Genomic DNA, 25,205 nt, shown 5'->3' with positions numbered 1-25,205 from the left:
AAGGATTTAGATTGACACATGAGCAGGCAGGGAATAGGGTGATTAGGATCATGTACAGACATATGGGATTAGTTTAGAATGGCATTATGGTCGGTGCAGACATAGTGGGCTGAAGGGCCTGCTCCTATGCTGACTACTGTCTCGCTGCTTTCTCTGATTTTGAAATCACCTCACTGTCTCTGCTCCATATATGCGGTCTGTTTCTGAAACCACTTCTTCACCCCGCCCCATGCTACTCCTTTTAATTTCACTACCATCGCACACAGTCCTGCCCCCTCACACAGTCCCACCCCCTCACACACAGTCCCATCCCCTCACACAGTCCCATCCCCTCACACAGTCCCACTCCCTCACACAGTCCCACCCCCTCACACAGTCCTGCCCCCTCACACACAGTCCTGCCCCCTCACACACAGTCCTGCCCCCTCACACTCAGTCCCGCTCCTCACACAGTCCTGCCCATCACACAGTCCTGCCCCCCTCACACACAGTCCTGCCCCCCTCACACACAGTCCCGCCCCCTCACACAGTCCCGCCCCCTCACACACAGTCCCACCCCCTCACACAGTCCCACCCCCTCACACACAGTCCTGCCCCCTCACACAGTCCCACCCCCTCACACAGTCCCACCCCCTCACACACAGTCCTGCCCCCTCACACAGTCCCACCCCCTCACACAGTCCTGCCCCCCTCACACACAGTCCCGCCCCCTCACACACAGTCCTGCCCCCTCACACAGTCCCGCCCCCTCACACAGTCCCACCCCCTCACACAGTCCTGCCCCCTCACACACAGTCCTGCCCCCTCACACACAGTCCTGCCCCCTCACACAGTCCCGCCCCCTCACACACAGTCCCGCCCCCTCACACACAGTCCCGCCCCCTCACACACAGTCCCGCCCCCTCACAGTCCCGCCCCCTCACAGTCCCGCCCCCTCACAGTCCCGCCCCCTCACAGTCCCGCCCCCTCACAGTCCCGCCCCCTCACAGTCCCGCCCCCTCACAGTCCCGCCCCCTCACAGTCCCGCCCCCTCACAGTCCCGCCCCCTCACACAGTCCCGCCCCCTCACACAGTCCCGCCCCCTCACACAGTCCCGCCCTCTCACACAGTCCCGCCCCCTCACACACATTCCCGCCCCCTCTCACACAGTCCCGCCCCCTCTCACACAGTCCCGCCCCCTCTCACACAGTCCCGCCCCCTCACACACAGTCCCGCCCCCTCATTGACAGTCCTGCCCACCTCACACAGTCCTGCCCCCTCACACAGTCCCGCCCCCCTCATTGACAGTCCTGTCCCCCTGACACACAGTCCTGCCCCCTCACACTCAGTTCCGCTCCTCACACAGTCCTGCCCCTCACACAGTCCCGCCCCCTCACACACAGTCCCGCCCCCTCACACACAGTCCCGCCCCCTCACACACAGTCCCGCCCCCTCACACACAGTCCCGCCCCCTCACACACAGTCCCGCCCCCTCACACAATCCCGCCCCCTCACACACAGTCCCGCCCCCTCACACACAGTCCCGCCCCCTCACACAGTCCCGCCCCCTCACACAGTCCCGCCCCCTCACACAGTCCCGCCCCCTCTCACAGTCCCGCCCCCTCTCACACAGTCCCGCCCCCTCTCACACAGTCCCGCCCCCTCTCACACAGTCCCGCCCCCTCTCACACAGTCCCGCCCCCTCTCTCACAGTCCCGCCCCCTCTCTCACAGTCCCGCCCCCTCTCACAGTCCCGCCCACTCACACAGTCCCGCCCACCCACACACAGTCCCGCCCACTCACACACAGTCCCGCCCACTCACACACAGTCCCGCCCCCTCACACACAGTCCCGCCCCCTCACACACAATACCGCCCCCCACACACAATCCCGCCCCCTCATTGACAGTCCCACCGCCTCACTCAGTCCCACCGCCTCACACTCAGTCCCGCTCCTCACACAGTCCTACCCCTCACAGTCCCGCCCCCTCATTGACAATCCTGCCCCTCTCACACAGTCCCGCCCCCTCACACACAGTCCCGCCCCCTCACACACAGTCCCGCCCCCTCACACAGTCCCGCCCCCTCACACACAGTCCCGCCCCCTCACACACAGTCCTGCCCCCTCACACAGTCCTGCCCCCTCACACGTGGTCCTGCCCCCTCACCAACTGCCCCGCCCCTGCACACACCTTCCAACAGCCTCCACGCCTGGTTGTAACAAGCGATGAATAATGAGATAGGCACCAACACAGAGCAAGCAAGTGGATGCAGTGCTCTTTAATCCTATGCCTCAATTTAAGCCTTATTTCTAATATTTGTTGCTTGATGGTCTATTGATTGTAGAAGCTCATTTGTAGCATATAGACTACTGCTGAAGCAAGGTGTCAGTGTATTGTACTCACTCAGCAGAATAATGTGTGCATGTATTTATCATTTATTTAATGTATAGTAATAATACAATAGAGAATGTGCTTAAAAATCTTCCAAGGTTTGTTAACTCTTGAAGGGATTAGTGCTCAGGACCCAAGATGCAGTGGCATAAACATTGAGCCAACTCAAGATGGAAGCAACTATTAGAAAGAGGTTTATAGAACAGAGCAAGACTATTGAACCCATCCTGTGTGTGCTAAACCTTAAAAGGAGCAAGGTGGTCGAGGCAGTGCTGAAATGTTTTGCATTCAATATGAAGAGAGTAACCGTTTTCTTTAACAGCGAGAGGGGAAGGCAGACTCAAGATTTTCCTAAACTCATAGCATCCAATTTAGTACTTTTTTGAGTTGTACGCACTGTTGTAATCTAGGAACCTGTTATCAATTTATACACAGCAAGATCTCAGAACAGCATTCTACTGTGTTTGAAAGTGACTGCAAGCACAGATTCAGAAGTCTTGCCAGCAAAAGGATACAATGTGCAAAAAGTCAGTGAATTCTTTCTAAAACCAAAAAGGATGATTCCTAAATACCACGCCATCACTGGATTGACCCCAGAGACCTGTGCGAGCAATGTCTCAGCCTCGTAGTCTGTTAGCTTCTTAACTGTTACCACAAACAGGAATTTTAGGAAGGATTTATTTTCTGAAATCAAACGCAGTCCAGTATCCTTACAATTCTTGAAATTTAAGTGGTCTGGGAGGGGGATGGACTGTATGAGTACAGCTATCAAATCTCCTCAGGCACTTTTCCTCCATCCTGTGTTTTATGTTTCAAAACATAGCTTCTGAATACTATGAAACTTGGCAATCACTTCAAAGGGGATGTTTAACTAACAGAGCTGTTCTCAGCTATGCAATAATGAGCAAGTGAGAGGCAGTGATTGATTAGTGTGAACAAGTGGGCAAATGGCACTAGAGTGAGCAGGCACAGCTGCTGTCTAAACATGTGCCAGTCATGCACTATTGTACCAAAGATCAGGGGATAGGTAAATCCACTCTCCTCTCCTCGGATACTATCACCAGAGGACAATAATATGGCTATAGGACACTGACTTCTTTCCTTTTTTATGATGTAAAACTATAAGCCATAGGACATTTCACCCAACAAGTCTACTCTGCCATTCAATGAGATCATGGCTTATCTGATAATCCTCAACTCCATGTTTCTGCCTTTTCCCTATCCCTTGTGATTAAATATCTATCTCGGCCTTGAATATACTTAATAACTTAGCCTCTGTGGTAAAGAATAAGAAATTCCTCCTCGTCTTAAAAGTGTGATTATTATTCTGAGATTATAACCTCAGCTCCTAGATCTCGGCCCTGGGAATCTCGTATGTTTCAATGAGGTTGCCTCAGTCTTCTATACTCTAATGAGTTCAGGCCTAATCTACAATTTCTCCTCTTAAGACAGTCCTCCATATGTGGTATCAGCCTAATGAACCTTCTCTGGACTGCCTCCAATATCAGTGTATTTCTTCTTAGATAAAAGGACCAAAAGTGGTCATACTATTTCAGCTGTAGTCTGACAAGTGCCTTCTATTGTGAAGACTGATGCAAAGTATTTATTCAACTGCTGTGCCACTCTGATTTCCCCATTATTATTTCCCCAGCCTCGTCCTCTAAGGGACCTATGTTCACTTTGGCTTCTCTCTTTTCATATATTTAAATAATCTCTTGCTCTCCATCCTGATACAGGTTTTTCCTCACAGCTTATTTTCACCCTCTTTATTTTTGTTTGTGTTTAACATGACATGCGAGAGGAGGGTTGGCAAATAGCACTGAGAATGGTAGAGAGAAAACCTAATAAAAATGTCAAAGCTGCATAAGACAATGGTTTCCAATCTTTTCTGTTTCTGAAGCTATCCTGTAAATTCTGACACCGTCCCAACACAAACAAAGCTCCATTAGAACATTATTTCACGAGCTACCACACATTGTAGCACAGAGGAACTACAAAGAGCAGAGGAAAACCACCTATACAGCGTATTTAAAAAGAACGGATACCCAATGAACATGGTCTGCCGATCTTTCAGCAACAAACCCAAACAGACAAAACACACCCAGAAACCCTAGCCACCCTCCCCTACATCAAAGACATCTAGGAAATTACTGCCAGACTACTCAGACCCCTTGGCATCATGGTAGCCCACCAACACACTAAAACAGCAGCTAATGAATTTAAAAGACCCAATACAGACAACAAACAAAACTAATGTCATCTACAAAATATCTTGCAAGGACTGTAACAAATACTACATTGGACAAACAGGCAGAAAACTAGCCACCAGGATACATGAACATCAACTAGCCACAAAAAGACATGACCCACTATCACTAGTATCCTTACAAACAGGTGAGGAAGGACACCACTTTGACTGGGACAACACATCCATTCTAGGACCAGCCAAAAGAGACATGCACGAGAATTCCTAGAAGCATGGCATTCCAACTGGAACTCTATCAACAAACACGTGGATTTGGACCCCATCTACCACCCCCTGAGAAAAAGAACCGGAAATGACATGACCAACCCAAGGAAATCCAAAACACATACGTAGACAGCAGGACATAACACCAGCACTTCACCGGAGGCTCATTGACAATGTTACCTAGTATGATGACGAAACATCTGAAAATGTACCTTCCAGCTTAACGAACAAACTTAGATCCACAACCTCAACCTGAGCTACAAATCTTCTCAAAACACACTATAACCTCTCGTGTGTTAATCCTGATCTCTCTCTCTCTCTCTTTGCACCTTTTCTGTGGCTGTCACACTGTACTCTGCACTATGTTCTGCTTCCTAATGCACTTTGTATATTACAATCTGCCTGTACAACACCATCCACTGTGTCTCGGTGCATATGGCAACAATAAATCAATCAGTCAATCGAGTATTTTCCCTGTGGATGACAACAAGAGCTCATCCTGATTGATGAAGGCAGCTGGACAGAGGTGGCTGTGAATATCAGTACCTGTGCCATCTCATGAGATCCTGGCTCTAACAATACAAGAGGATGAATGATCTACTGCACTGGGGGGGGGGGGGGGTGTCATGTACAATCTGTGTCTCACTTCATTGCAGCTGCTAGTATAGTAACATGATGCACTTTTTGTCACACATCTGCCAGGCATCCAACATAAACCATAAAAGGAGCTACAACACTTGTAACACACACCATCAGGTTAACTAACCTCTCATCTGAACTTAGAGAACATATTCTCCTGAGCTTCTCATCTAATGTCATTAAATTTAAATGTCACCAACTGCCATTAGCACCACTCCATCATCTCCTCAGGTGACTAAAATATCAGGGGAGATGAGCTGTGTCAACTCCCTAAAAGCTAGGCCAGTGTCCAAAGATTCAGGACATGGTCATAGAGTCATACAACACAGAAACAGACCCTTCGGTCCAACTCATCCATGCCAACCAGATATCCTAACTTAATCTGGTCCCATTGGCTGGTATTTGACCCATATCCCTCTAAACCCTTTATATTCAAGTACCCATCCGGATGCCTTTTAAATGTAATTGTACCAATCTCCACCGCTTTCTCTGGCAGCTTGTTCCACACACGCACCATCCTCTGCGTGAAAAGGTTGTCCCTTAGATCCCTTTTATATTTTTCCCCTCTCACCCTAAATGTTTGCCCTCTAGTTCTGGACTCCCCCAACCCAGGAAAAGTACCTTGTCTATCGACCCTATTTTTGCCCCTCATGATTTTATGAATCTCTGTAAGATCACTCCACAACAAGAAGAAATTGCTTGGTGTCAGCAGCAAGCACACTGCCAAGAACAAACCTCTGCCATTCAGAAAGATAAAGCCTGATCCAGAAATCTGGGTTACTTCAAGGACAGAAATTGCTTGTTTCATATCTGGAGCGTTGGTCAGCAGCAAATCCATTGGCAATGCAATAGCTTCACACAGTTCACTTCCGCTTTTGGCTGAAGGAACGGATCTATCGGAAGCAGTTCCATCACTGCAGCATGTGCGAAGGTCACTAGGTGTCACTGTGGGAAGTTGTTTCCAGTGTTGATGTCTGCTGGCATCCTGCTGCATTGATCATCATAGGGGCACATGCCAGGCCTGGTAATGTTCCTATTACCCACAGTGTTTGGCTAATATCTCCTACATGTGAAAATATTTCGGGCTATTAGGCTAGTGTTTGAAAGTATCGTCGAACCAGAGTTTCAGCCATCTCGCTCTGAGTATTCCGACTATCTCTTTAGACAGAATATCCTTGGCTATGTAACCATCTTCCTTTCTGCAAAGCTGCTAGAGTCACTTCTACGTAATGAGTGCTTGCATACTTAGGAGATCTTATCCTTAGGGATAAGACCCTATTTACGCCCCTCATGATTTTACATTTGTGATTTTGCCCTTCCATGAGATGCCAAGAATAGCTAAAAGTCATGAAACATACAAATGCAGAGCAAGAATAAGCTTTTCAGGCCCTCAAGCCTGCTTCACTATTTGATATGGCACAACTGTCCTATGTGGTCCTCACACCCTTTGACTTCCTTATTGGTGAGGAAACAACTATCCTCTGCTTTGATAATATTCAGTCACCCCCAGCCCCTCCCCCTGACCCCCAGCCCACCACCATCACTCCATCTTCCTAACACCTGGATTCCAGGGAAGCATGTCAGTCTATTTCATAGTTGGTTGCGTCTGGGTGGCAGTGACGTAGTGGCAATGCCTCTGACCTAGTAATCAAGACATCCAAGTAATGTCTGGAGAAAAACCAAAGAACTGTGTATCCTGGAAATCAGAAGCTCAAACAGAAATTGTTGGAAAGACTCAGTTGGTCTGAGGAGAGAAAATAGGATTAATGTTTCGGGTCAAGTGACTCTTTTTCCGAACTGAGCAAATTCTGGTCTACTTCAGACCTAAGCTGTCCAGTCCTGCCACATCTAGTTGTGAATAGTGGTGGATAATTAAGCAACTCACTGGAGGAGGAGACTCCACAAATATCTCCATCCTCAATGATGGAAGAACCCAGCACATCAATGCAAAAGACAAGGCTGAAGCATTCGCAGCAATCTTCTGACAGAAGTGCCGAGTGGGTGATCCATCTCGGCCTCCTTCAGTGGTCATCTCTCAAGTCTTCAGCCAAATCGATTCACTTCAAGAAGCAGTTGGAGGCACTTGATAATGCAAAGGTTACGAGACTCAAAACATTCCAGAAATAATACTGAAAATGTTTGTTCCAAAGTTTGTTGCTCCCCTAACCAGGCTCTTCGGTACAGCTACAGCACTGGTATCTTCTTGACAATATGAAAAATTGCCCAGGTGTGTCCTGTACATACAAAGCAGGACAAAACCACTAATTACTACCCATCAGTCTACTGTCGATCATCAGTGAAGTGTTCTGCCTATTAAAGGAGTGCAAAGTTTACAGTTTGATTCCTGGAATGACAGGAGAGACCACATTGGTTAGGACAGTATTCACTGGAGTTTAGAAGAATGAGGGGTATTTCTTATAAAATTCTAACAGGATTAGATAGGATCGATGTGGAAAGGACGTTCTTGATGACCAGGAATTATAGTCTGAGGGTAAGGGGTAGTTCCTTTAGGAGCATTAACTCTGCTTTCTTCTCACAGATTTTGCCAGACTTGCTGAAGTTTTCCAGTAATGTATAATTCTGTTTCAGAGTTCTTGTATCCAAGTGCTAGAAAATGGGTCTAGAATAGATAAGTACTTGATGACTGACTGGTACATGATGGGATGAAGGGCCTCTTTCTATGCAGTAAAACTTTAATGATTTGATTACCATATACGTCAGTCATTGAAAGCAATTTGGAAAACAGCTGGCATGTTGTCCTTCATTGCAAGAGGGCTTGAGTACAGCAGCAAGGAAGTCTGTATAGGGCCTTAGTGCTGAGTGTAATGTGCATCTTCTTACCTAAGAATAGTGTTATGAAGATGTGAGTGTATTTTAAGAGAGTTAGAAGCAATAGAATTACCTGACAGAACCAAGTGTTCTGAAAAAAAAAGATGTACCATTTGGTTGAACAACTCAATTAACTAATTGCCTGGAAATGACAAAACAGATTCTAATTAGGCCAATCAGCTTAAATTATACCCCAAAAAATACCAAACTCCAATCCAATTTGAATTTAGTATCTTGACAATCTTAAAAGTCAATGACACAATCTGATGTTTTGGGGGTATAAGACCGGGGAAAATTGAACAGTTGAGAGGAGAATCACTAAGCCACCAACATGTAAACAGACTGCCCGAAAAATAGTTCTCTTAAAAGTACCTTTATCGATCAGTAACCTGTGAAACAGCATCCCCAAAAAGAAGAAAAGACCGAAAGACGAAGAAGAGCTGAAAGCTTCCTGGTTTTGAGATAAGATGTATGGTTTTGTAAATCGTAATTGGGAGTTTTATCGGATTAGTATAGAAGGGAAGGTAAAAGATAGGTTAGATGAAGGAGTTTAGATTAGAATGGTGCTGGAAAAACACAGCAGGTCAGGCAGCATCTTGCTGTGCTTTTCCAGCACCACTCTAATCTAAACTCTGGTTTCCAGCATCTGCAGTCCTCACTTTTGCCTAGATGGAGGAGTTGTAAATAGTCGTTAGTTAATTATTCTCTGTTATACTTCACAAAATAAGGTTGCTAATTTTTACTTGAAATAGTTTTTGGCCAATCGAATTTTCACAGATTGCTGCATGGGATAAATCTTTCCTGTGTTGCTGCTTTAAATTAGGCAGGAGAGTTTGCCCCGTGTCATCACAGTTTGGGGTTCATCGTCGGGATTTGAATTGGTTTTGACAGATTTGAATAGATTTCCTAGCAGATTTAAACATTTGCAGGTAAGTGTCCCAGATCGTTAAATAAAATGTGAGACAATTTGTTTAATTTCAGTGACTTGTGGCTGATTAACTGAAAAGTGAGAGAAATGACTCTTAAAATTGCTAAAGAGGTTCTGGGATTTGAAGATGATTCTCAAATTTGCCAAGAAAGTTTAGAAGGAAAGAAAAAGGCCATACCTTTAGAATTAACAAATAAGTTAGATTTGGGTTTAACCAAGGACAGAAGTAACACTGAAATTGTAAGGGAGTTATCAAACAATTAGGTGTGTAAGAGAAATAGACAAGTGCAGTAGAGATAGAAAAACTTAAATTACAATTGAGGAAAATGGAGTTAGAAGATAAACAAAGGGAGAGAAAGGGAAAGAGAGAGAGGAAAAAGAGAGAGACAAGATTCTTGGCTGAGCAAAGGGGGAGAGAGAAAGAGAGAGAGGACAGAGAGAGAGGAAAAAGAAAGAGAGAGAAAGATCTTAGCTGAGGAAAAAGAGAATTTGAACTTGAGAAGTTGCGACTTAGTCACCAAAGTCAAGTTAACAGGTTGGAGATTAAAAGAGAAGGTAATGATATTTATAAATAAGCCAAAACTCTGCCACATTTTGATGACAAAGTGTTGAAGTGTTCTTTTTTTTAGATTACATTACAGTGTGGAAACAGGCCCTTCGGCCCAACAAGTCCACACCGACTCGCCGAAGCGTAACCCACCCATTTACCCCTTACCTAACACTACGGGCAATTTAGCATGGCAAATTCACCTGACCTGCACGTCTTTTGGACTGTGGGAGGAAACCGGAGCACCCGGAGGAAACCCACGCAGACACGGGGAGAACGTGCAAACTCCACACAGTCAGTCGCCTGAGGCGGGAATTGAACCCGGGTCTCTGGCGCTGTGAGGCAGCAGTGCTAACCACTGTGCCACCGTGCCGCCCACTTCTTTATTTCATTTGAAAAATTGGCTAGGCAGATGGAGAAGTCTGAGAATTTACGGGTAGTGCTAGTTCAGACAAAACTAGTAGGCAGAGTGAGTGAGGTATTTGCTATGCTGTCAGATGAGGTATCAAGAGATTATGAAGAGGTTAAACAGGCTATTGTAAGTGGTTATAAATTGGTACCAGAAACATATAGACAGTGGTTCAGAAACACAAAGAAGGAACCAGGTCAGACTTATGTTGAGTTCGAAAGAACTAAACATAGTCATTTTAATCAATGGGCGCGTGCTTTGAAAATAGAGCTACGAGGGTCTAAGAGAGATTATTCTGCTGGAGGAGTTTAAAAACTCACTTCCAGAAATGGTAAAAATTCACATGGAGGAACAGAAAGTTCAGAAAGTGAGAAGGGCAGCAAAATTAGCAGGTGAGTACATGTTGGTGCATAAGACAAGCTTCTGGCCAGAATTACATCCTGTGAGGGATAGAAGATGGGAGAAGGAGAGATCCTGCACTACTAAACCAAGAGTAGAGAATAGTGGTAAGAATTTACCACAGAATAAAAATGAAGCTCAAGAGAGTGGAAAGGAGGTGAAAGGCCTCAGGTGTTTCCACTGTGGTAAAGTAGGATACATAAAGTCACAGTGCTAGTCGTTAAAGAAAGGCACTGTGGGAAAAGATGTGGTAAAAGAAGCTAAGCTAGTGGCATTCATGAAAGTAGTAAAGGAGACCCCAAGAAGAGCCAAGGAGCTGCAGGAGAGTGCACAGCCTCGGCAGGGACTGGGTATGGAGTTAGTACCTGATCTCTACAAAGAGTTCACCACCCTGGGTAAAGTTTAGTCAGAAAGAACAGGGAGAGAAGGACAAGATATTATAATTTTGAGAGATACAGGATCTAACCAGTCACTGATAGTAAGAGATGAACGAATATGCACTCTTTCTTCCGAGAGTGTGGTAATTTGTGGGATACATGGACAGAAATTTAGCGTTCTCCTATCTAAGATCAAGTTGGAGTGCCAACTCAAAACTGGGGAAGTTACAGTGGGTGTGATTGACCGAGTGTGAGATCCAGGGATTCATAGAGTCATCGAGATGTACAGCATGGAAACAGACCTTTCGGTCCAACCCGTCCGTGCTGACCAGATATCCCAACCCAATCTAGTCCCACCTGCCAGCACCCAGCCCATATCCCTTCCTATTCATGTACCCATCCAAATGCCTCTTAAATGTTGCAATTGTACCAGCCTCCACCACTTCCTCTGGCAGCTCATTCCATACACGTACCACCCTCTGTGTGAAAAAGTTGCCGCGCAGGTCTCTTTTATACCTTTCCCCTCTTTGGAATGAGTTGGCAAGATCCAAGGTGGGAGTGACACCCCTTGTTGTGGAGAAGCCCAAGGAAGACCAAGAAACTGAGGTGTTAAAACAGAAATATCCTGATATTTTCCCAGACCGTGTGGTAACCAGATCCCACTATCATAAGTCACAGCACAAAGTGAAAAATAAAGAGAAAGATGAAGGAGTTGAGGTTCAGTTAGTGGACACCCTGTTTGATATAATGGTGCAGTTAAAACCTGAACAGGCAGAGGGTCAGACAGAAGTGTTTAGTCCTGAAAGGCTAAGGGATTTGCAACAGCAAGACAAGACAATAAAAGATGAATTTGTGGAGGCATACTCTGAAAAGGAGACAGAGAATATTCCGGAGAGCTATTTTCTGAAAGGTAGAATTCTAAGACGGAAATGGAGACCACGGTAGATTAGTGCAGAGGAGAAATGGGCCGAAGTGCACCAGATTGTGTTGCCGGTAGCATACAGACAGGAGGTGATATGGGTAGCACATGAACTACCTATAGGAGGTCACCTACGGGTACAAAAGACTCAGGCTAAGGTACAAAAACATTTCTACTGGCCTGGAATGCACAAGGATGTGGTGAACTTTTGCCAAGCATGTCAGACATACCAAATAGTAGGTAAGCTACAGGCGGTAATAAAACCAGCAGCTTAGTTGCCAATTCCTGCATTTGAAGAACCTTTCACGTGGGTTATTTGATTTTGTAGGTTTCTTCCGGAGAACTAGAAGTGGGAACCAGTCCTTGTTAACCATAATGGATGTGTCTACCAGATTTCTGGAGACCATTCCATTATGGAGTTTCAAGGCAAAAAGGGTAGTAGAGGTAGTATCTTCCTTCACACGGTATGGGCTACCCAGAGGGATTCAATCGGACCGAGGGTCTAATTTTACTGCTAGGCTGTTTAAAGAGGTTATGGATAGCTTAGATATACAACACTTTAAACCCAGTGCGTATCATCCTGAATCCCAGGGAGCTTTAGAAGGGTGGCATTAGACCTTGAACACCATTTTGGGAGCATACTGTCGGGATTACCCGAATGATTGGGATAAAGGTAACCCACTTGTTTTGTTTGCCGTTAGAGATGCCCCAAACAAATCTATTCAGTTCACTCCCTTTGAGTTAATATTAGGTCATTAAGTGAGAGGCCCTTTGAAATAAATTAAAGAAAAATTGACAGGACCAAAGTCGGAGATCTCACACTTAGATTATGTATTGGAGGTGAGGGAGAGACTAAATAAAGTAGGTGAGTTAGCTAAACAGCACCCAATGAGGGGACAGTGTAGAATGAAGCAGGTGGCAGATAAAAGCTCTGAGACTTGGATATTTTCCGAGGAGATGACATTGTTACTACTGTTACCAGTGATAGGAGATCCCTTCAAACACAGGTTTAGTGGTCTCTATCAAATTGAGAAAAAGTTAAGTCAGGTGACCTATGTAGTAAAGATACCAGATAGAAAAAAAAAGCATCAAGTATGTCGTGTGAACATGTTGAAACTGTATTATTCTAGAGAGAAAGAACTAGAGAAACAGGTGTTGGTTACTGTCCCGCAGACTGAGGAATCAAATCCAGATGATGAGGATTTTGATGTGCCTTTGTGTGAATCCAAGGAAAGCGATGGGACCAGATGGAGTACCAGGCCATACACTGAGGACATGTACAAATCAACTGGCAGAGATCTTCTCTGACACCTTCAAACCCCCAGGGGTGTGTACTAAGCCCCCTACTGTATCACTGTATATACATGACTACATCGCCAAATACCAGACTAATGCCATTTACAAGTTCGCTGATGACACCACTATAGTCGGTCGAATCTCAGATGGCGACTAAACAGACTACAGACGGGAAGTGGAAGACCTGGAAAAATGGTGCACTGAGAACAATCTAGTTCTTAATGTCAGCAAAACCAAGGAACTCATTATTGACTTTCAGCAGGATGAGTGAAGTGTGTCAAACCCTGTGAGTGATCATCAACAACAAGCTTTCTTGGACTCTTCATGTGGACGCACCGGTTACAAAGGCCCAACAACGTCTCTTCCTCCTCGGGCAGCTAAGGAAAGACGAATACCCTTGCCAACTTTTATAGGTGTGCCATCGAGGGCATTCTGTCTGGACGTATCACTACCTGGTATGGCAACTGTACCATTCAAGATCAGAGACGGTTACAGAGAGTGGTGAACATGGCCCAGACAATCACAAAGGCCAACCTCCCAGCTACAGCATCCACCTACCAGGCCCGCTGTCAAGGAAAGGCCACCATTATTCTCAAAGATCCGTCCCACCCTGGCAATGTTTTTCTACAACCTCTACCATCGGGGAGAAGGTACAGAAGCCTGAACACACGCACCAGCCGGTTTCGAAAAAGTTTCTACCCTACTGTTGTTATTATACTGAGTGCACTCACAAATTCTTAACATTCACCTGTACCTGTGTTTTTGTTTTTGCCGCTGTTTACCTGTTTTTTACTTATCTATGCTACTTAACTCTGTGATCTGCCTGAATTGCTCACAAGACAAAGCTTTTCACTGTGTCTCGGTACACGTGACAATAAATTCAATTCAATTCAATTGAAAAATAGATTAAAAAATGAACAAGTCCTTGAGGAGTGGGATAGGTTAGTAAGCTATCTGTCTCAAGAGCATAGAACACAGTTGAAAAATGTGTTACTGTTCTATAAGGACATATGTAAAAATCAAATGGAGAGGACTAATGCTATTGTACATGAGGTAGACGTAGGGAATACTGCTCTGATTAAAAAAAAAACACCCATATAGGCTCAATCCGTTCAAAGCCAGACAGGTCAAGATGAAGGTGGAGGCCATGCTCGACAACGATACTATCGAACCAAGCCAGAGCGAGTGGAGTTCGCCGATCGTCTTAGTTCCCAAACCGGACTGGACTCAACGATTCTGCTTGGATTATCAGAAGGTCAACACCGTTAAAAAATCAGACTCATATTCAATTCCTAGATTGGAGGACTGAATTGAGAAAGTCTGACAAGTCAGTTACATCACCAAGTTGGGCTTCATGCGTGGTTACCCCAAATGGACTATATCAGTTTAAAGTGATGCCCTTTGGAATGAAGAACACACCTGCCACATTCCAAAGAATCATGAATGGTTGTGGCTGGGTTAACAAACCCATTGGACGATGTAGTGGACGATGTAGTGGTTTAAAGTGTTGTATATCTAAGCTATCCATAACCTCTTTAAACAGCCTAGCAGTAAAATTAGACCCTCGGTCCGATTGAATCTCTCTGGGTAGCCCATACCGTGTGAAGGAAGATACTACCTCCACTACCCTTTTTGCCTTGAAACTCCATAATGGAATTGTCTCCAGAAATCTGGTAGACACATTCATTATGGTTAACAAGGACTGGTTCCCACTTCTAGTTCTCCGGAAGAAACCTACAAAATCAAATAACCCACGTGAAAGGTTCTTCAAATGCAGGAATTGGCAACAAAGCTGCTGGTTTTGTTACCGCCTGTAGCTTACCTACTATTTGGTATGTCTGACATGCTTGGCAAAAGTTCACCACATCCTTGTGCATTCCAGGCCAGTAGAAATGTTTTTGTACCTTAGCCTGAGTCTTTTGTACCCGTAGGTGACCTCTTACAGGTAGTTCATGTGCTACCCATATCACCTCCTGTCTGTATGCTACCGGCAACACAATCTGGTGCACTTCGGCCCATTTCTCCTCTGCACTAATCTACCGTGGTCTCCATTTCCGTCTTAGAATTCTACCTTTCAGAAAATAGCTCTCCGGAATATTCTCTGTCTCCTTTTCAGAGTATGCCTCCACAAATTCATCTTTTATTGTCTTGTCTTGCTGTTGCAAATCCCTTAGCCTTTCAGGACTAAACACTTCTGTCTGACCCTCTGCCTGTTCAGGTTTTAACTGCATCATTATGTCAAACAGGGTGTCCACTAACTGAACCTCAACTCCTTCATCTTTCTCTTTATTTTTCACTTTGTGCTGTGACTTATGATAGTGGGATCTGGTTACCACACGGTCTGGGAAAATATCAGGATATTTCTGTTTTAACACCTCAGTTTCTTGGTCTTCCTTGGGCTTCTCCACAACAAGGGGTGTCACTCCCACCTTGGATCTTGCCAACTCATTCCAAAGAGGGGAAAGGTATAAAAGAGACCTGCGCGGCAACTTTTTCACACAGAGGGTGGTACGTGTATGGAATGAGCTGCCAGAGGAAGTGGTGGAGGCTGGTACAATTGCAACATTTAAGAGGCATTTGGATGGGTACATGAATAGGAAGGGATATGGGCTGGGTGCTGGCAGGTGGGACTAGATTGGGTTGGGATATCTGGTCAGCACGGACGGGTTGGACCGAAAGGTCTGTTTCCATGCTGTACATCTCGATGACTCTATGAATCCCTGTATCTCACACTCGGTCAATCACACCCACTGTAACTTCCCCAGTTTTGAGTTGGCACTCCAACTTGATCTTAGATAGGAGAACGCTAAATTTCTGTCCATGTATCCCACAAATTACCACACTCTCGGAAGAAAGAGTGCATATTCGTTTATCTCTTACTATCAGTGACTGGTTAGATCCTGTATCTCTCAAAATTATAATATCTTGTCCTTCTCTCCCTGTTCTTTCTGACTAAACTTTACCCAGGGTGGTGAACTCTTTGTAGAGATCAGGTACTAACTCCATACCCAGTCCCTGCCGAGGCTGTGCACTCTCCTGCAGCTCCTCGGCTCTTCTTGGGGTCTCCTTTACTACTTTCATGAATGCCACTAGCTTAGCTTCTTTTACCACATCTTTTCCCACAGTGCCTTTCTTTAACGACTAGCACTGTGAGTTTATGTATCCTACTTTACCACAGTGGAAACACCTGAGGCCTTTCACCTCCTTTCCACTCTCTTGAGCTTCATTTTTATTTGGACGATGTAGTGCTCTTTAGTAAGATCTGGAAATATCACACTGGACAGTTGGCAGAGCACTTTGAATGACTACGAGAAGCAAAACTAGTGACAAACTTAAATAAAACTGAATTTGCGAAAGCAGAGGTGACGCTCTTGGTACATAACATTGGTCATGGAAGATTGACCCCACAGAACACAAAATGAAGGCCATCAAGGAATTTCCATGACCAGCCCCGAAGAAAGAGGTGCTTCAATTCTTGGGACTCAGCGGAGTCTATTAGAAGTTTGTTCCAAAGTTCAGCAGTGTAGTGGCACCAATAACTGATTTGCTGAAGAAGAGCACAAAGTTTTGGTGGACAGAACTATGCCAAGAGGCATTCGATCATTTGAAATCAATATTAAGCACCAAACCAGTTTTAGCTACACCAAACTTTTCGAAACCTTTTAAAGTCGCCAGTGACATTGGAGTTGGAGGTGTACTCCTACAGGAAGATGAGAATGGGATTGAACTGCCAGTTAGTTACATTTTGAAGAAGCTGAACATCCAGCATAGAAAATATTCCACAATTGAAAAGGAACTATTGAGTTTGGTACTGGCCTTAATAACATTTTAATGTGTATGTCACTAACAATGTGTTAGAGATGGTTGTGTACACGGATCACAATCCACTTACGTTCTTAGAATGCTTTAAAGACAAAAATATGAGACAATTTCTTGGAGTTTTATGTTACAGACTTATAATTTAAAAATCATACATGTGGGTTGTAAGAATGTAATTGGAGATTTATTAGCACAGATTTAACTGATGAAGTTGAGATGAGTATTTACTTAATGTTATGTATGTACAGGTATATGGGAAGAAGTTAAGGTGAACTTATATTGAAGTTATCTGTATGTTAGATTAACGTGTTTAAAAAATAGAAAAAAAGAATGAAACCACCTTTTCATTATGATGGTTCATTTTTTTCTTAAGGAGGCAGATGTTATGAAGATGCGGGTGTACTGCACCTTTAAGAGTGTTTAAAGCAACAGAACTAGCTGACAGAGCAAAAATAATATAACATTTAAGTCAAACAACTCGATCAGCTAGTTGCCTGGAAATGACAAAACAGATTTGAATTAGGTCAATCAGTTTAAATAATACACTGAAAAATACCAAACTCCAATCCAGTTTGAATTTCATATATTGACAATATTAAAAGCCAGTGACACAATCCGTTGCTTTGGGGGTATAAGACTGGGGAAAATTGAACAGTTGAGAGGAGAACTGCCAAGCCACCAGCGTGTAAAAAGTCTGCCCAAAAAAAGCTCTCTTTATCGCTCAGTAACTTGGGAAGCAGAATCCCAAAGAAGAAAAGAAGACTGAAATACAGAGAAGAACTGAAAGCTGCCTGGTTTTGAGATAAGAAGTGTGGTTTTGTAAATTATAATCGGGAGTTTTATCAGACTAGTATTAGAGAAGGGATAGGCTCGAGGAAGAAGTTGTAAATGGTTGTTAGTTAATTATTCTCTGTTATACTTTAAGAAATAAAGTTGTTAATTTTTACATGAAATAGTTCTTGACCTCTCACATTTTCACAGATTGGTACTCAGGATAAATCTTTTCTGTGTTGCTGGTTTACATTAAGCAGGAGAACCTATCCCGTGTTGTAACAATAGGCATAGGGAGGCATACAGGGAACACAGTGAAGATTCACCACATTAATTCCTCAGGTAACAGGTTTGTCTTATGTAAATCAATCGGGTCAGCTGGACCATATAGTTGACTTTCTGTGTGTATGTGATGAACTTAGCATCATCAGCATAACCTCGTATGGTATGGTGCTTCAATCTGTTGATTAACATTTCCCAATCTGTCACTATGTAAATAGTATTCTGCCATTCTGTTTTCCTTCCAGAGTGAGCCACCTCACACTGACCCATGTTGTACTGCACCTGCCATGCATTTTCACAGTGACCTGACTGTCTTAATCACCCTGAAACCTCTTTATGTACTCCTCACCATTCACAGTCCCCACCTAGTTCAACCTTGTCAAATTGTCCTCATCGGTTAAGCCATACCAATATATGTAAATAAATATCTCCACCTTCACTTTCCTTATGTTGCCGTATGGTTCTGAAGTTACCTCCTTAAACTCTGTGCCTCTCTCCTCATTTCCAACTCTTTTTGTGACATCACACCACCATGCCGCCCCATCAGGGAGCCAGTATTTATTATCCGTCCCTAGTTACTCTCGTGAAGGTGGTGGTGAAAAACTTTTTGAACCAGTGTAGTCTATTTGATGTAGGTAGGTATGCAGTCTTGTTAGGAAGGGAGTTTGAGATGTTTGACCTACTGACACTGAAAGAGCAGCGATATATTTCCAAATCAGGAGAGTGAGTGGTTTAGAAGGCTGGTGTTTCCATTTTGCTCCTTCTTGATGGAATTGGTTGTGGGTTAGGAAAGTGCTGTCTGAGGATCTTTGGTGAATGCAGCGACTCAGTGTTGGTGGATAAGGGAGTGGACGCGGTACCAATCAGTGGGTTGAACTATCGATCTAAAATATAAAGATAGTGTCACTGAAAGTGTCATGAAACACCGTCTATTGCCACAAAAACCCACCTAGTACAGAACTGATGTTTAGGAAAAGAAATCTGCCATCCTTACCCAGTCTGGCCTATAGCCATGTGGTTTACATTTAACTGCCCTCTGGAGTGGCCCAGAACGCCTCTCATTTGAAGGCATAGCCATCAAGTCATAAGCATTTCATTAAAAAGTTCCCACTTCTTTGACCAGTCTTATGTTAACAGCCTATATAACTATATGCAGATCCAGTGTCAACTTCCATTTGATCATAACTTCTGTGAAAAAAAAATCTTGGAATGTTTCACTATGTTAAATGTGCTATAGGTATGCAAGTTATTGTAATAATTTGTGGTGCCACAATGAGACCCTAGTGTTGAGCAACAAATCTGATTTGTATGTCATGCAGTATCCACAATCAATATTCCAGACTAATATTCCAGAGGTCTAGACTAATGGCTTGGGACACTGCTTCAAATCCCACCATACCAGGTGGTGGAATCTATATTCAATTACCAACTTTAAAAATTCTTTCAAGGAGTGTTGACACCACTGCCCAGGCCAGGATTTATTGCTCACCGCTAGTTTCCTTTGTGAAGGTAATGATGAGCTATCTTCTCAAACTACCAATGTAGCACCCTTATTTGGAAAGGGAGAGAGATAAGAAAAGGTAACTATGCACCTGTTAGCTTAATATTGGTCATGAGGAAATTGTTCAGATTAATTATATAGAAAATATTAGCAGAACATTTAGAAATGCATTTAAAAAAGCAAGCAGAGTCCATTTTTTTTTCATGACAGGAAAATTGTTCCTGACAGATTTATGTCAGTCTTTTGAGGAAGTAACAAGCAGGAAAGATAACAGGGAATCAGTTGGTGTAATATATATTTGGATTTCCAAAAGATGTTCAAGAAGGTACTGAAATAACTCCACAGAGACTGGTATCCCATTACCAAGTTCCCCTTTATTTACACCTGGATTGTCCTTGATGTTGAGCAAGCTTCCTCAGAGCTAGCTCTCAGAATGAACAGAATCTCTGACACTCCTGTTTATTTCTGTCAGTCAGGGCTCCCTGATTGAACCAGATTAAAAGCTGCAAACAGGGAATTCCTATTCTATGAGGTCCACTTGGCTCTCCTTATAATAATCACCACAAGCACTACATATAAAACTACTTAACAAGAGCCAGTGGTGTTAGGGGTAGTATATTATGAGTAGCGGATTGGCTAACTAAGAGAAGACAGAAAAGTGAGATAAGGGGGTCATTTTCCAGATGGTAACCTATAATTCATGGAGTTCTTCAGGGATAAGTGCTAGCGCACAATTTTTTTTAGAGTATATATTAGTAATGACTTTTATGATGGAAGTGAATGTACTATGGGCAAGTTTGTGATAAAACAAGCAAAGCTGGGAAAGCAAGTAGTGGGGATGACACAAAACATCTACAGATGGATATAGACAAGTTAATGAATGGGCAAATGCTAGGCATCTGGACTATGATATGGGAAATGTGAGTTTATACACTTTAGAAGGATGAATAGAACTGTTTTTTTTTTAAGTGGGGAAAGACTGTAGAAAGCTACAGCACAGAGGAATATCAGTCTTTGCTCATGAATCAGAGAGGATAGTGAATCTGTGGAATTCTTCACTGCAGATGGCTGTGGAGTGTGGGCCATTCAGTATATTCGAGCCTGAGATGAACAAATTATAATCAGTAATAAATTTTCAGGCATGATTTTCCCCTTCATGAAGCCAAAATGACTTTATTATGTATTTTGAAATATTTTGCTAATACTTCCTTTAATAAACTTGTCTATAGACAATAGACAATAGAAAATAGGTGCAGGAGTAGGCCATTCTGCCCTTCGAGCCTGCACCACCATTCAATATGATCATGGCTGATCATCCTTAATCAGTATCCTGTTCCTGCCTTATCTCCATAACCCTTGATTCCACTATCCTTTCGAGCTCTATCCAACTCTTTCTTAAATGAATCCAGAGACTGGGCCTCCACTGCCCTCTGGGGCAGAGCATTCCACACAGCCACTACTCTCTGGATGAAGAAGTTTCTCCTCATCTCTGTCCTAAATGGTCTATCCCGTATTTTTAAGCTGTGTCCTCTGGTTCGGCACTCACCCATCAGCGGAAACATGTTTCCTGCCTCCAGAGTGTCCAATCCTTTAATAATCTTATATGTCTCAATTGGGATCCACTCTCAGTCTTCTAAACTCAAGAGTATACAAGCCCAGTCGCTCCAGTCTTTCGTTACCTGATATAGTTATCTGATATTTTGTCTCCCTTTTTGAATCAAGGATTATAGAACAAGAAAATGGACTTAAAGATTACCAGATGAGCCATGATTTCACTGAATGGGTGTACTAACTTAATTATCCAAACGGCCTACTTCTGCCTCCTATATCTTATGGTCTTGCATTACTGCAGTGCGTTTGTTGTGGGTAAATTCAGAATACTGTTAGGGAGGGAGTTCTAGGATTTTGACTGAGTTACAGCAAAGTAAGCAATATATTTCATGTCAGGATGGGGAGCTAGCAGGTGATGGTGGTTTCATCCATCTGGTACCCTTGACCTTTTAGATGGTCATGGTGGTGGGTTTGGAAGGTGCTGTCTAAGGAGCCTTGGAGAATCTTTGCAGTACGTCTTGTTGATGGTGTGCATTGTTGCTGCTGGTGGATGTGATGCCAATCAGCGGATTGTAAAAGTGACATGAAACTACCATCAATTGTCACTAAAGCCCATCTGGTTCATTATGACCTTTATAAGGAAAAAAAAATCTATTACCCTTACCTGGTCTGACTAGAGCAATATGGTTGACTTTGCTTACAGAGGGGAGATGCCAAATGAATCCAAGTACTTACCACAGGGAGAAAGAAAGATTGTAAAGAGAGTTCCCTTGGGCTTTCCTGTCAGCTCGTTCTTAATGTTAGCTTTCAAAGACCTGAGGTTAACTGTGGACAGGGCCAAGGGTGAATTTTTCTTTAATTTAAAATAAGGAACACTCTTTTTAATTTGAGAATTAAACTTTACCTTTTTCTGTGTTTTCGTTTCAGACCTCCCAGGCTTTTTCGATTTCCCCGAAGGTGAGTGGTTTGAAGTATTGGCAATGCTGCCTGTGTGCATGACCTTCCCAAGGCAGCCCCGTTCTGACCTTCGCAGCCACGTGTGCAGAGCACTGCTTAGTACGCTGTGAATCTGATCAACTGATGCAATTCAGAAATCATCACATTCAGCTCCACAATTCACTGTAAATGAAACCAGAATATGTTGGAAGTACTCAGCATGTCAGGCAGCATCTTTGGAGTTAGAAAAATATTTGAATTTTACAGTTGGTGATCTTTCATCAGAACTGGAATATTGAAACTGGAATTCAGTCAGAAATGTTAACTTTTTATTTTTTGCTACAGAAGCTATCTGACCTGCTGATTATTTCCAGCGTTCTTGGTTTTTATTTTAGATTTCCAGCATCTGCAATGTTTTGTTTTGTTGAATTTTTGGTATAATGCTGTAATATCGGGATTATTGGATGACACAGATAACCAACAAATGTGCTCCGGTTCTGTATCTACAAAGAATATGAAAGCTATCCAGAGAAGAAAGATCATAATTACACCACACAATTAATTGCTGTCCCCAGGGCATAGCAATTTGGAGGTACTGAAGAGCATTAACAGAATATTACTGCTGCATATTCAAAAGGATGTCCATATAATTTGAGAGAATTTATCTAAAAGCATGAAAGCAATTCATTTTTATTTTACTTAAGACTTTATTCTATCTACTTTTACCTTGACACCCACATTCAATTGCAAGAGAAAGGATAATGGTAGGGAGTATGGCAACAAAGTGATTATACTACTGTATTAATAATCCAGGGACATGAGTTCAAATGCCACTGTGCTTGCTGGGGAATTTACATTGTTAGTTAAATAAGTCCAGAATAAAAAGGATATCAATAATGGCACCTTGAGACTACCAGGTTATTGCAAGTACCCAGTGTTCTTTAGGAAAGGTGATCTGACAGCCTTTCCCACTCTGGCTGTGATTCCAGCCCCACAGCACAGCTCTCAGATAGCTTAGCAAGTCACTCAGTTCTATTTACGAAGGCAATTCAGCATGACACCATCAGGACAATTAGTGATAAATATTGACCTTGCCAGCAACACCAACATCACACAGGTTATTTTCTGTTCAATAATCATTACAGTGGGCGCCTTAACCCTCACCTCCAAAACCACCCTTTTGCAAATTGCTTAATTCATCACAGACAGCGATTGAATCTGTATCCACATTACAACTCAGCTATTCACTGCCTAAACCAACTTAGCTACCCAGATCTACAGAATCAGAAGTGAGATAAACAATTTTTTGAGCCTGACTCACCAATGTTTTAGCATCCCACTTTTCTGCCTCCTTCATATTCCTCAATACCCTCACCACTTCCTTTTTAAACACTCGGGCTGACTCAATATGTGACTGTCTCATTCAAGGTGCCCTGCATTTCTTGGTGTGACTTTCTCCAAGAGCACAGTTGGTGGTCTGTGCTTGTTGGGTTTGCAAACATGTGCTAGGAAGTGCAAGTCATGAAGAAGCACTAAAAATAGGACTGCCAACCTTTCTTCCTTGGGTGGATTCCACTGATACCAAACAGAGCCAAATGCTGTCTGAAGGAAATTCCATCCTCGACAGGATTCAGACCCAATAGTTGTACCTTTGCCAAGCTTTATGCCTAACCTAATAATAGTCTGGTACACACTGTGGTTCCATCGCTAACACCTTTCATGAAAACTTGGAGAGTGGTCATAAATATTAAAAATCTGCTATTGACAGCTGAGCAAGATGAATCCACACGGGGTGCCTCTATCTTAAGTGAGAAATTTGGTTTAAAAGCAAAGTCCTGTAGCAGCACTGGTGTGTAAAGCCAGGAAGAAATTTGATTAAACTTGAGGTTTCAAAGTATGTTGAGTTTGGGAAAAGTAAGAGTCTGTTGGAGAGTCTCTGGTTCTGACAACAAATAAGTTGATCTACATTTCAACACTCCGAATGTGGAGGAAGGATTTATTTTTGTATATTTTGATGTTTTGTCTTTCCTGTTCATTGTAACTTATTTCTCAATGGCTATCTTTTTTTGGAAAGCAGGACTTCTGGGCTAGATCCAATAGGGCACGTAATCCTCACTCCCGAGCATAAGAAATCAATCGGGTGCCTGTCCAAGGGTAATAACCTGTACCACTGTTACTTAAAGGTCAGGTGGCTGTTAATAAGCTGGAGATGAGACTTCTGTTCCTCAGAAACAGAAATCCCTGCCTTGGAAAGGTGCCAACCAATGAGTAGTTCTGTGGTCCCAGCAGCACCAATCAGGGGGAGTGTCGGAATTGCTAAGACTATAGGCAGTCCCCAGAGGAGAGCAATGCTGAGGCTGCACAGTAAGTGGGGTTTTCACTGGGACTAGATTGGCAAGCCCTAGCAAAGAGGGGTGAGAGGTCAGGTTTGACAGGTTGGAGACAGCAAAGTACGATCTTGGTGAGGTGGAGGTGCTGGGTGTCCTACTGCAACTAGGAGCCCTATTGAATGTTTGAATGCCTGTTTGAAACACTCCAATCTGGTTTTGTATTTCCTGCCAGAGCACCCAAAATGATATCCTATGGGACTGTGACAAAGATAAACTTGCCCTAATTGTCCTTCTTGACCTTTCTGCAGCCTTTGACACGGTTGACCAATGATCCTCCTCTATCGCCCTCCATTGCTGTCCATCATCATCCACCAGAAGGGACCAATAAAAGCATTTGCTCAGCACACAACTCTGCTTTGACAATTGAAGTGAATTATTGACATTAATTGGCATCTTTGAGCATTTATAATAATTGTTCTTCCTGTGAATGCTTTTGATGATGCCTATGTTGACTTAAACATAGAAAATAGGAGCTGGAGTAGACCATTTAGCTCTTTGAGCCTGCTTGACAATTCAATTTGATCAAGGCTGATTATCAAACTCTGTCCCCTGTATCCCATCCCCGAGTCACATCTTATTTACACATGTAGCTTGACTAGAGCACTGCCTCAGAGTCAGATACCAGAATATCACTCACTGACACTCACCTTGTTTTTTGAGCAGAATCTTTCACACTTTTTTTTTTCCTGACCCTTCTGTTTATTTTTTTTCCCCACACTACCGCCTAACTGCAGTAGTGCTTATTTTTTCCCCCAGCACCCATGTGTGTAT

General features: G+C 43.5%; 1 protein-coding gene across 9 annotated transcripts in view; it reads left to right on the top strand.

Annotated features, from left to right (window-relative positions):
- The window catches only part of disp1 (dispatched homolog 1 (Drosophila)), a 401,131-nt gene that overhangs the window by 333,659 nt on the left and 42,267 nt on the right, over positions 1–25,205 (top strand). For all 9 annotated transcript variants that reach the window (XM_087984346.1, XM_087984367.1, XM_043687317.2 and 6 more), the window contains one exon: positions 22,036–22,065. In XM_087984346.1, coding sequence (XP_087840472.1) covers positions 22,036–22,065 — 30 coding nt within the window. The remainder of the gene's footprint in view (positions 1–22,035; positions 22,066–25,205) is intronic.

This window comes from Chiloscyllium plagiosum, unplaced genomic scaffold, assembly GCF_037043375.1.
Source record: "Chiloscyllium plagiosum isolate Xiang-an unplaced genomic scaffold, Cpla_swu_hap1 HiC_scaffold_3, whole genome shotgun sequence".
Classification (NCBI taxonomy): domain Eukaryota; kingdom Metazoa; phylum Chordata; class Chondrichthyes; order Orectolobiformes; family Hemiscylliidae; genus Chiloscyllium; species Chiloscyllium plagiosum.
The sequence above is the reverse complement of the archived record's forward strand: the minus strand, read 5'-3'. Positions and strand labels throughout refer to the sequence as shown.